We start from the raw sequence: 13829 nt of genomic DNA, 5'->3' as shown, positions 1-13829 counted from the left end.
CCCTGTCAGCGAGTTACTGTCTTCCTTCGTATGCATATATGTTGAGGACTTGAAAACGGCTGCTTTAATTTCCTAGTAAAAGGCAAGGACTGGCCATACAAGATAAGGGTTCGGATTTCATCACCGTTCTCTTCTTTCCCGCCTTAGGAAAACGACTCCAAACGCGAACCTAAGCCTAAAATTTTGACTAGAACGAGACCGATAGGGTAACGATCTTAACAGGAAAGTCATTCGAAAAATATTGGTTACTCTTTTAAGCATACTTCGAAGTTCTTGACGGTTTCTGTAAGTTGAATGCGTGACTGCGACGCCTTGTAATACCGGTGAGGCCTTGGGTATCAAAGCTCCACCGAGCTTCCCTCGCCTCTATTCAACTTAATTTAACTCGGATTGATTCCAGAGAGGTTTGCTTAAATTGTTACGAATTCCCGTTCGAAGGATTAGAAGCTGGTCTAGAATTAATCTAAGTGGAGCCATCATGCTTTTTGTTCGCTAGAAATTAGTAGGTTTGATGTGGTGGAGTCAGCCTTGATTGTGTTTGCATAGAACATCCCTTCCTTTTTAGGACTTTTTTTTTTTCTAGTGTATGCCCGAAGTTTTTAAACGGGCTTGGAAAAGAAACACTCTAGGTCGTTTGATTAGTGACATACCTAGTAGTTCTTCTTGTGAAGGAGGGGATCTCGAAGACTCTTCTTTTGAGAGCCCCGTTTTTGGAAACTTCAATTTTGAGAATCTGTCTCTTTGTAAGGAAAGTACCCCTAGTACTCCTAGTCCTTTAGTAGTGACAGAAATGGAAACTTTGAAAGCTTTGCTAAACCCAACTAGGACCTCTCGTCCGTCTTGTATAAAGTTAGCTTAAACCGAGGCAAATTATGAACTGAAACTTGGGACTTTACAGATGCTCCCAATTTTTTTAGGGAAGGACAATGAGAACCCCTATTTTCATGTTAGGGAATTTGAGGAAGTTTGTAGTACTCTGAAAATTAAAAACCTAAGTGATGATGTGTTGAAACTTAGGTTATTCCCATTTTCTTTAAAAGATAAAGCCAAATCTTGGTTGTATAGTTTGGACTCTGAGTCAATTGAAACCTATGACCAACTTACTTCTGCCTTTATACATAAGTTTTTCCCAAGGCATAAAACATCGTCTATTAGGACACAAATATGTGCTTTTGCCCAACAAGAGGGAGAATCTTTATATATGTACTTAGAAAGGTTCAATGACTTGATATCTCAATGTCCTCATCATGGTTTGGAGAAGGTTAGGTTAGTTCAGATCCTCTACGAGGGTTTAGATTATTCAACAACAACCATGGTTGAGTCCTTATGCACAGGTGGGTTTGAGAATAAAACTGTTGATGAAGCGATGACATTTTTGAATGAAATCCCAACAATGGTAAAATAGTAGGGAACCCCAGAAAACAATTCTTCTAAGTAGAGGAAATGTTAATAGGGTAGAAGGATCTTATGAGTCAGATGCCAAAATAGCAACTATAGCCAAAAGGTTAGAAGCCTTAGAATTAGGTCATTCTAGTGGTAGTGGTGGAAGAAATGAGCCTTTTTGGGAAGGCCATGATGTTGAAGAGCAAGCCAATGCTCTCTATAACAACACTAGGTTTGATAACCGACAGAAGTTTGACCCATATTCAGAAACCTATAACCCTAGATGGAGAAACCATCCAAACCTTTCTTGGTCCAAGGGCCAGAATCAAGGTCAGTCTAGCAATGCTCAGGTTCCCCCAGGTTTTGGCTATACTAAGAATCCTTCAGCTCCGGCACAGTTTCAGATCCCTTCAGATAAGAAAATCATGAGTTTAGAAGAGTTTCTTGCCTTTTTAACTCGGAACACTTTATAATTTCAGCAATCGGTTGCACAAGGATTAGATGAAAATAAAAAGATGGTACAATCTAACTCTCAGGCTATTTCCGAGTTGAAAACCCAGGTTAGTCAGAAAAATGAGACATTGAGAGAAAAAGGAAAGTTTCCTAGTTAACCACAACCCAACCCCAGGGGAGTCCATCAAATATCTTTAGCTGGTGAGAAATCATCAAACCATGTGAACTCGATAACAACCCTTAGGAGTGGTAAAACGGTAGACAATAAGGTAGCCATGCGTAGTGGACATACTGTAGTTCCACCTTCGACTTCCCAAGAGGAGCCCATAGACGAGGAAACTGAAACAGTCTCTAAGGATTCCCAAGAAATTCCTGATAGGTCTACGTTTGTGCCTAGAGCCCCATATCCACATTTGTTAGCCTCAACAAAGAAGGAGTCGACTTTCAACGAGATAATGGAAACATTTAAGCAGGTGGACATCAACATTCCTCTATTAGAAGCAATTAGGAAGATGCCTGCTTATATCAAGTTCCTTAAAGATCTTTGTACACGAAAGCGTAAGGTTGATGTCCACAAGAAAGCTTTTTTAGCTGGTCAGGTAAGTTCCATTCTTCTGAACCAAACACCCCCTAAGTATAAGGATCCTGGATGCCCCACCATATGTTGTGCGATTGGTAATCACATGGTCGATAAAGCTTTACTTGACTTAGGAGCTAGTGTTAACTTACTCCCGTATCATGTATATACCCATCTAGGTCTTGGTAAGTTGAAACCGACTAAAATGACACTACAATTAGCTGATAGGTATGTCAAAGTCCCTCGTGGTGTCATAGAGGGTGTACTGATTGAGGTTGATAAGTTTATTTATCATGTGGATTTCGTTGTTCTAGATACCCAGCCTGTTCAGGACCCAAGTCATCAAATCCCAGTGATTTTAGGTCGCCCATTTTTAGCCACAGCTAACGATGTCATCAACTGTAGGACTGGGCTTATGAACATATCCTTTGGTAATATGACCACTGAACTAAATGTCTTTAATGTTACTAGACAACCTTCTGAGAACGATGATTTAGAAGAAGTGAATATGATTAGCACTTTAGTTCAGGATAATTGGCTTGATACCTTACTGGTAGATTCTTTAGATAATTTTGAGGAAACCATTCTCTTAGATCAGATATGTGATCAATCTTTAGAAGAATCTCTTGAGTATTTTAAGGACTCTGAAGATCCGGAAATTCAAGAAAAAGTTAGAGGTTTGTCTGTGAACCCTAAGTTCGGGGGTAGTGATGGTTCTTGTGATTGTATCGTATCCCTAATTAGAGTCCCTAACTTGGGACTCGAGCCTTGTACATCTGAGATATTACTTGAGTCTTTTCAGACTCCGCAAGCCGATCCTCCTGATACTGTCCAGGAGGCAACCCAGGTATTAGAGACCCGTTTTTCGGATGAATCTATTTATCGAGACACACATATGAAGTTCAATTACGCGCCGCAGATAAACCCAGTTGTCTTGACAGAAACCTTAGATGAGGACGTGCTCCTTCTTTTAATTTTTCTGAATCAGTGTAGTTGCCTCATACTGGTGTCAGCTCTATTTGGTCTTATGGACCCACAATTGTTTCGACTGTTGATATATGACTTTGGAAGGTGAAAATCCTTTTTGAGGTATTTGATGTCTAGCTAAAGACTTTAAATTTAGCATTTCCTGGGAGGTACTCATGCTTACGGTAATATCCTTCCTTATTTCTTCCATCCATCAAGTGGTACCAGTTTCTTATTGTTCATGCTTTTAATTTCATCTTTAGAACATTGAGGACAATGTTAGATTTAAGTTTGGGGGTGGGGAAGAAACTTTTTGTTAGCTCTTAGTTGCAACAAATAAACTCCAGAGCCTAGAAATTTATGCTTATTAAGGTTGGCACTAACCAATCTAAGTGGATGGGAACATCTTGGTTGTAGGAGTTGAGGAACCAATCTGATTAGATGGAAACATCTAAAGAGTATATTCATAAAAGCACAGAGCTCAGGTGTTAGAATTAAAAAAAAAACATGGTAGTTTCGCCATATCTCGTTGAATCCTAATCCTTCTATTTTTAATTTTTGTAAGTGATTTGGTGGGGCACACGATTCAAGTTGTTACCTTTGCTAGGGTGGAATAGAGTGATTGAGATACAACAAAAAAAAAACAGACCATCATACCAACCGGAATAAATTCAATAAAGTCGACCGCTGGTGCCCTTGTATATGCCAGTTGTGTTGACCTAGAGTTAGGATTATCGACCGCTGGTCCCCTTGTATGTGCCAGTTGTGCTGATATTAGTCTGACCGGTACCTCAGTCCATTAGGATAGGTTCATCCTGGCAGAGGCCTTCAGACAGATATGGGAAACACCGTTCACTTTAAACCATCTTTTTCTTTATCCATCTTCTTAATCTTTCCATGTGATTGGTTGACTCCGGTTATGATGTCCAGAAATTATCTGAGTAGAGCTCTGTCACTTATATATGAATTTTAGTATGCTGAGTGCAAACTCGTGTACAACAATTGGAATTTCGCATCAGAGTACTTCCTCCTATAGTCAATGATTGTATGCCAACCAAGGAGATTCTTTAGTGCCTTCCAAGGTTCTGCGTAGATAACTAGGGTCTGTAGTAATGGTTTTGTGGGTACATCTCTGGTAAACCCTACGGAGACAACACTCCGCCGCTAGGGCCACCTAGCGGTTTAACGGCTTGCTGCACGTGCTAAGTGTAGTCATTTTATTTTTCTAAATTAGATTTGCTCGAGGACTAGCAAATAATAAGTTTGGGGGTATTTGATAGACACATTTTTGTGTCTACGTTGTCCTTAATTTCATGTATTGTTGGTACTCGATTTTTGTACTTATTATGGTATTTTATGTGTTTGTAGGCATTTTTGGAAAATAAACATTATTGGAAAAATCGGCTCGAAAAGTTGTCTAAAGCACCCGGAGGACACATGTTAGTCGGACTCGCACTGTTAGATAAGGGGCACCTCAACGGATAAGGGGCACCTTCCTTACTATTCACACCCCATAAGGCAAGTGCTAAAGGGACACCCGTAAAGGATTAGGGGGAGGTCATCTTCTCCATTTGAATTTGGAATTTGGCGGGAAAAGCTATTATCAAAACACCAAAATTAGGGTTCGTGATTTGAAGGCGTTTTAGGGAGATTCAGTGGCTGAAATCAAATGGGTTTGTTGCTAGGGACTAAACAGGGCTGGTAAGGTCCTTGGAATCGATTAGATTTGGCCGAAGAATCGTGTGGAAGCAAAACACGAGTGAGGGAAAACTTTGGTATTCTTACTTTCACGAGGGTTGATATTCTCTTTCCCGAGTTATTCTATGGTTGGCACGAGCCTGAAGTGTGTATGAATCATTTTATTTTCAATATTCAGCGTGTTGAATGGAGTTAGGAAGCTGCAGACGCGTGAGAAGGAAAATCAGGGAAGAAAATATTCCGAGAATATTTTTCTTCATTGTCGAGTAATGGGAGATTTCGTGGAGTAATGAGGAGTTATCCTGGGCCCTGTTGATTATAAATACAACTCTGGGTAGCGTAGAAGGGACAGGGAGTTTGGGTCGAGATGAGAGCTCAGGAGGCGTGAATCAAGAGTTTTCAGAACTCTGTTTCTGCTGCTGCACCAAGAAAACGAAGAACAAAAGACCATCAGAGGCAGTCGTCATGAACAGTGACAACGACAGCCACGTGAGGGTCGCAGAATTACAACAACAGCAGTTCTTTTCTATCGTTCTTTGTAACAGTGTTTTGCAACAATTATAAACGTTGCAAACACCCAATTTTCATCATTTTCTCCATTTCATCATTTGTACACCTACTTTGAGCAATGAAATCAAATTTTGAGCGTGTTTCCAACATCATGATAAGCTAAACCCAATCCTTGGGGCTATGGAGGAAGCCATTGTTTCGGTAAAAGTGATATCTTTCTATTAATTAATTACAACTACTCTATTATGATTTTTGCATTGAACTAAAAATTGTTTATATGATTTTGATTAGTTAGGTGTATTTTCTCTTGATAGAATATGATTGCTTTAGGGTTTTGATATGCTATGCTTGGATTAACATCTATTCTTTTGGAAATCTACATGCCTAGGCAATACTATTAGAATCAATTTGAATGTTGAGTTGCAAAATTATTGTTTTATTAAATCACTATATCAACCAATGGTGGAATCCTAACCCTATTCTCTCCATAATTTTCACAACATCTTTTTAATTTAGTTCGCTATTTTTATTTATTAAAAAAAAAATCTAAAAATCCACTTTCACAAATCTTGAACGAATCATATTACTACAACAACTTTGAAAATACATCACTTGTAAAACGCTTTTAATCTTCCTCATTTGTATTTCGATGGTGGACGGTGAGTCAACATCGTATCCTATCAGCCTGCAAATTTGAAATTTCAGGTGATTCAACAATAGATCTATGATAAAAAAATGTAAAAATCATTAATTCACATTACAAAGTTACTATCTGTTAGAAATAAATTGTACCATAAATGAACTATAACTCTTGAAAGACTTTAATTTTTCTTTGTGGCAGTGGTAGTGACTAGGAATACACTACTCTTAAAAAAAAAGGAAAAAAAAAACACAAAAAAAATTTAACACTAATAATGAATAATGCAACTGGTACACTAGAGAAAGCATAATCAAAGTTTAGTGATTTCAATTATTGGAATCTTAAAAATTTGTAAATGGACCGATGAGATGAGAACTCATATTGTCCTCGATTACTCTGAAATGATTCAACAGGTGATACTATTTTGTTGCTTTGATAACTCTCAGAATGTTCTTGCTTGTGTTCTTTATATTACACCACTACCACCTGCATCTTGTAGCCGCTATATTGGCAAAAATGTTATGTTTACCTCCAACCTGTTGTGCACTTTTTTGATACAAACCAAAAAAAATCGAACATTCTTAGCCAAATAGTCAACCACAATCTTGACTAACACCATAACATTCAATTCTAATGAATTTTGTCAACTAACTCGCCCTAATTTGATAATCACAGATTCACTTATAACATCAAAGTCTGAAAGATTACACTAACAACATCAAAATTTCAATCGAACAAAACCTAGTAACAATAACCTAAAATTTAGAAAATGAGAAAACCCATGCCCTTTTCATAAAAATAAGCAAGTAAATTGATAAAAATTTTATACTTAACCCATTAGATCACATCAAATTAGTAAAATCGCCTCACCTAGGGTTTTCTTCTTTTCCCCAATTTCTCCCGCTCATGAATAGAATATTAACAACTTGCTTTTATGAAGTGTTCATGATATTGCATGTATTTCTTTTGGAGTCCCTATCTTGAGGAGTGTCATTATCCGCTTTTTCCAGGGTCGATCTTTGTATATAAACCTACAAATGAAAATAAAGATTTTTGTTATAGGGAAAGCTGACTATGGTCAGTTAACATTGATTTTGGGTCAATATGGGTGGAGCAAATATGTTTAAAAAATCGTTTGATTCGATAATTACTTTTCCGTCGAATCTTTGATCTATTTTTTGAAGAGTTTTGATCCAGATTATATGGTTTAACTTAGTTCATCCGATCTTTAATTATATGGTTTAATTTATTTCATCCCATCATAAGTATAAAATATTTGTGATTCTTAGCAATTTTCTCCGTAGAGAATCAAAACAATTGTAAAGGAAGAAAAGTGAGCAATTACGTGTAAGTAATTACAAGAATCTGTGATGGCAATTCAGTCGAGTAGGAAATTAAGTAATCAACGATCAATCTCCTGGTATAATAAAAAATATCAGTCCTTTGATAAGTGACATCCTGGGCAACATATGAGAATTTTTCTCGACTTATTTTTACCTTCATTCACTAATCCCACTTGGTGACATGTGTTATTCGGTTGGTTCCACTAATTACAAACTAACTACGAGATCATTTTTCTTCATATTCATAAAGGCTTCTCTTAAATATAACCAACACATTTATTAACCATAGCCCAAAAAATTTAAGTTAAAATGAAAAGTCAATAGTTAAAATGAAAAACCAAACAAGCTTTAATTTTCTACTTACAATTGAACTTGGATCTCCTATTTACTCAAAATCAAAATAAACCCTAGATAATTTTTTTTCTTAATCATACTTAAAATTAACTATCATTGTTCTTTTAGTATTCTCACAAATTGAACAATTATGTATAAACCCTAAATCTTACTTTTCCCCAAAACAAAATAAATTTTAATTCTTAATTTTCTCTGAAATAATTTTTTCTTAATCATGATTACATTAAAATTGATCGGGGTGTATATTCTAATTGTTCTCTTAAAAAAACTCAACAACAACACCAATTGAAATGGAATAAACTATTGTTCTTTTCGTATGACCATTCTCCTAGAACTCCATAAACATAATCCATAAAACAAAAAAAATCTATAAGATGATGTTTTTTTCTTCTCAATCATGATTACACTAAGAATGATTGAGGGTATTGATTATTCTTCAAAAACATTAATTATGTCAAATATCTTGCATAAATTTAACTAGATAATTAGCTTCTTATTTTGTTGTTATTAATGTTGATTTAAGGATTCAATGATAAGACTTTGGGCTATATATATAATAATTAGATATAATTTCGTGGGCTACGTGGAATGATTATAAAAGTCTGTTTAATTAGCTTAAGCACTTATTTTAAATGGACTATGGTTAATAAATGTGTGGGCTATATTTAAGAGAATCCTTCATAAAATTTACTTGACAATGGTGGTGTCGTGGTGGTTATCGGTGGTAACGATGGTAGTAGAAAATAAAACAGAGAGATTAAGACTACCTATGACCATTTTCTATTTCAACCCCCATTAACAATAAGTCTAGTCCCTTGGACAGGAAGTCATCTTTTCCCCACATCATTTTAGCTTTCCTAATAACAGAAATCAAAATAAAATGTCAAAAAGAAAGAGTTTAGAAAGGAAAGCGGAAGAAAAATTATGATTACCAGACGTCTACATGGTGCTTACCATAAGAATGACATGACAACGTGAAGATTTTGTATTCATCTTTGTATTTGTTGCATGGCGGTTCGACTCGCCAATTTGTACCACCTGCAAAAATTGATCAAGATCCCTAATTTTCACTACTACAATACCAGGCAAGGAGACTTCGCCAGTCTTGGGGTCCTCGGAAATATGAGTTTTGTTCATTTCCGGTGCTAATTGGTTAGAGTCACAAACATAGTTATAATAAGAATTAGAGGACCGAACGTAAGACAGATTACAATACAGGGTCAACGCTTTCTGAATCGGACCATAAGCAAGTTGAAACAAGCAACAAAATTTATTTACATCATCAGTCGAAAAATTAAGCTGCATAGTATCACACATTTACTATATCAGATAATAACAAATTATGCATGCTCATTACCAATGTATGCTATCTTGGTGCTAGGATTACATATTACTAGCGAGAAATAAGTGGCTAAGTAAAGCTATCTTGGTGCTAGGATTACATATTACCAATGTATGCTATCTTGTCCAAACATAATCGTGCTAGAGGTTTCCACATGATAGATTGCTGTACCTATTGTCATTATAAGTGATGTCCCAGCAGATCCTGTTTGATAAGAGGTTGAATGACAAGTTTCTATTCGTGAAGGGCATTGCTTCAGAGAGAAAAAAAAAACTTCAGTAAAGAATGAAACCATAAAACCAAACAAATGTGACAGACTACGAAGAAATCTCTAATCATATGTTTGAAACCTCTTGCTTATGATCTTAGCGGCAGTAGCATGCCGTGATATTTGAATGGTCGGTGACCAATACTTTATCAGGCTGAAACCCCCCAGTAAGAGTTTAGAAGCTGGCAGGCTTCCATAAGAGAGAGAGATGGTGTAAACTGGGCCAACACGTTTGGTGGGGGGTTTGCTCAGATGGATCTGACCGTATTCCTAGGTGTCAGACTCGGGTTGGTAGGGCGGGTTAGAAGTCTTGGTGGAGGCAGTTCCGAGCTAGGATTACTCTGTCCATATTGCATATTGAATCCATGTAGGTACTTCCCAAGTCCGCCCAAGTTATGTTTCTCGGGTTGGTCCAAGTTTCACTAGACATACGAGTTTGTTAATATGATAATAACAAATTCTAGTGATAATAAGATTTAATTGCTCCATTTATCTTAAATTTCCAAATAACTGAAGATTATTTACAATAATCTAACTTTGTTTTTCATGTTGAATGATTAGTGAGATATATATATATATAGTTTATATTTTCATTATTATATTTGAATATAATATCTAAAATTATTGTAAATAAATAATAATACTAGTAGTAGAAATAGTTTTATATAATTATCATAGTTCTTCGGGATGGGTGGGTTGCTTGGATTAGAAATATTTGTGACCATGCTTACCCAAATTTAACTAAGGTTTGTAAAGTCTATGCCCAAGCTTTCCCAAAATTTTGAAATACATCGCCCATGTTCGCCCAGCATTCTTTGTTTTTTTGAAAAACAAACAACTTAAATCCACCAACTAAATAAGTCATGTACCTGTATCACACTCACAAAAAATCAATACTCCAAAAGAAAAATAAGTGAAGGCTGGTGCATATTTTAAAAAATTTCAAATAAGTCAAGCAAAATACCTTAAAATCTACAGCTCATTCTTCATGACACTTTAAAGAGTATGGAAAACTGGAGTGCACCAGGTCCTGAAGGGTTTCAAACAGGCTTTTATAAAATTCAATGGAGTATTGTGGGTGAAGATGTTTGTTCAATGGTCACTAGATTCTTTCAAACCAAGCATATTCTCAAGCAGATCAACAAAACTTATATCTCTCTTATCCCTAAGAAGAATAAAGCTAGTTGTGGTGCTGATTATAGACCAATTGGTTTATGTAATACTTCATACAAAATTATCTCCAAAATATTGGTTAATAGAATGAAGCCACTCATGGATAAGATTATTTCTCCATTTCAAGCAGCATATGTCTCTGGAAGACTTATCAGTGACAATATTGTTATTGCTCAAGATATTATACACTCAATGAAGAAAAAGAAAGGACAGACTGGTTGGATGGCTTTAAAATTAGACATGTCTAAAGCCTTTGATAGGCTTGAATGGAATTTTCTCATTAAAGTGCTCACATATTTTGGATTCAGTGAAGATTTTTGTGATCATATTCATCAATGTATCAGTACTACTTCTATATCTGTGATGCTTCATTTCATCCCACAAGAGGTATAAGGCAAGGTGACCCTCTCTCACCTTATTTGTTCATCTTGGAAATGGAATTTCTCTCAAGGAATCTTATCACTGCTCAACAAAACAACACCATTAAAGGTATTAAAGTGGTTGCAAATTATCCAGCCATTAATCATTTGCTTTTTGAAGATGATTGCTTGATATTTACTCAAGAAAATCTCACCTCAGTCAACAACTTAGCTCTCAGTCAGGACAAGTAATTAAGCTTGACAAGTATTCAGTTCATTTCAGCAAATACACTGATCCCAGCTCAACAGACACTCTTACACAAATTCTTGGAGTTAAAAGGATGTCTTCTAAAGAAAGGTATCTGGAATCCCCACTGATTTTAGGTCACTCCAAACAAGAAGCCTTTAAAACTATAGGAAAAAGTTTCATGAACAAATACTCATCTTGGTCTGCTGCATCTTTGACTCAAGCTGGGAGAGCTACAATGGTAAAACATGTACTTAACTCTATCCTAGTTTACCCGATGAGAACCTTTAAATTAGCTACTCATCTTAACAATAGGTTTACTTCAATTCAAAGAAGATTTTCCTGGGGTTATAGTTCTAATAGAGGTTCAAATCCTCTAGGTTGGCAAAAAGTTTGTAATTATAAGGAAGCAGGACGACTGGCGTTTAGAAATTTAAAACTGTTAAATCTTTCTCTTTTGACAAAGCTAGCGTGGAGATTATGCACTGAGCAAAACTCACTCTGGTGTCAAATAATGGAGAGCAAGTACTTCAGATTTGGAGATATTTTACATCAACCTATTGAAGCAAAAAACTGCTCTTACACCTGGAATGGTCTCACTAAGGGACTTAAGATTGTTCAACAAAATTTCTTCATGGAAGTTAACAATTGCAGAAAAACAAAGATTTGGCTTGACAGATGGATTTCATGTCTCAATGTTCCTCCCATGCCTGTTAATGACCTTCATAGGTTTTACTCAGTTGTAGAAAAACTACTTATTCCAAATACTAATACATGGAATATCAATCTACTCAACCAATTATTTTCTCCTGATATTTCTTTCAGGATACAAAATATTTTTATGGATATCAGTAAAGAAGATACAATGATCTGGATGCCTTCTACTGACGGGAAATTCTCAGTTAAAAGCACATACAAAATGCTTTCTAAAAACACCAGTGCAGCGCAAGTCAATGACATAATTGTTTCATCCAAGACATGGAAAGCTTTATGGCAAAGCAAAGTGGCACATCGAGTTAAAATTTTTGCTTGGAAGTGCATTCATGGAATTCACTCCACAAGAGTCAAGATAGCTCTCTATAACAGTGACATTGATTCTCAATGTGGCATTTGTGGAATGGCAAATGAGACTATGGAGCATTTATTGTTTGAATATGGTCATTCTAAAGCTGTCTGGAAGCTATTGAACATCAATATGTATGTAATAGCAGCAAATTATGAATCAGTTTCTAGATGGGTTGAAGATTGGTTTTCCCACAACTCCACTACTATTGATAAGGAGAAGCTCTTCACCTTGATGGATGGCTCATGTATTTTATGGAAAAACAAATGTGATGCTGTCTTTCAGGGAGTATCTCTAAACCCTGTTAATACCACTCATAAAATCCACTACCACTTTCACTCACTCATTCATGTTAATGACATGCATACCAATCATTCTGATGTGTTAATTGTCTCTAGATGGATTCCTCCTGCTCAAGACTCTTTTAAATTTAATATTGATGCATCTTATGATTACGATACTAGTCAAGTTGCCACGGGTATCATTATCCGTGATCACACAAGTACCTGCGTAGGTATCAAAGGGAGCTACTCAGATGGAATTCTAAGTCCTGAGGTGGAAGAATGCATGGCAGTGTTTGAATCTCTTCAATGGGAAAATGAGCTGCATTTTAATAAAGTTCACATTGAGTCTGATGCAAAGATTGTCATTCAGTCAATAGTTGAAGACAATCTCCTCATCCAATGGGAAAACAGAAACATTCTTAAAGCTATAAAACATCTAAGTTTAAGTTTTAATTCTTGTCATTTCTCTTTTACTAAACGCAACAACAATCAAGTTGCAGACAGTATTGCGAAATCTGTGAGAGAGACAGTTATGCATGTCTATCATACTAGTAATTTCCCTGAACATCTTTGTAGATTTATGGCAAAGGATTTACACAATTTTTGTTACTTAAGCAATCAAATTTCTCTTTATCAAAAAAAACAAACAAACTACAATTCACTATAGAGTCAGTGTAGCAACAGAATGTTGCACATTAAAGAAAGAAAGTGTGATCTTCCCAATTGCTGAAAAGTAGGATACATCTAGCTATGGAGTTCGCGCGGCAATGAAAATCACATCCTACAAATATATAAAAATAGACGTATATATAAATTAAGATAACAGGAAAAGGGACAGTTAGTTACGGCTTACTGTCATGTTCTAATTGTTCTTCCAACGTCGGAAATCCATTGTAAGCGAAGTCGATCGATCATGACAATCAAATTACATGATCTCTTCAATGATGAATAAATCCTCTTGGAGGAGCATCAAAAAGGACTCCGTTGAGTCCGTTCTTGGCTTCCATAAGGAGATGCTTCTTCAATTCTTTAAGAAACTCAGTAGGTTTAAAAGTACCTTCTCTACGACATTTTTTCCCATATTTGGCCATGCAGTCAGCAACTTTGTTATCATATCTTGGAATAAATTCTGCAAGGGACATGAATCCAGTAAAGTTATGTGCTGCTAA

At 36.1% G+C, this 13829-nt stretch overlaps 1 protein-coding gene across 1 annotated transcript; it reads left to right on the top strand.

Moving 5' to 3' along the window:
- Positions 1-11827: 11827 nt before the first annotated feature.
- Positions 11828-13327, top strand: LOC113350629. The gene has a single exon (XM_026594763.1). The coding sequence runs from the start codon at positions 11828-11830 to the stop codon at positions 13325-13327; it is 1500 nt and encodes a 499-aa protein (XP_026450548.1).
- Positions 13328-13829: the final 502 nt, after the last annotated feature.

Source organism: Papaver somniferum, chromosome 2 (assembly GCF_003573695.1).
Source record: "Papaver somniferum cultivar HN1 chromosome 2, ASM357369v1, whole genome shotgun sequence".
NCBI classification, from domain to species: Eukaryota; Viridiplantae; Streptophyta; class Magnoliopsida; order Ranunculales; family Papaveraceae; genus Papaver; species Papaver somniferum.
The sequence above is the reverse complement of the archived record's forward strand: the minus strand, read 5'-3'. Positions and strand labels throughout refer to the sequence as shown.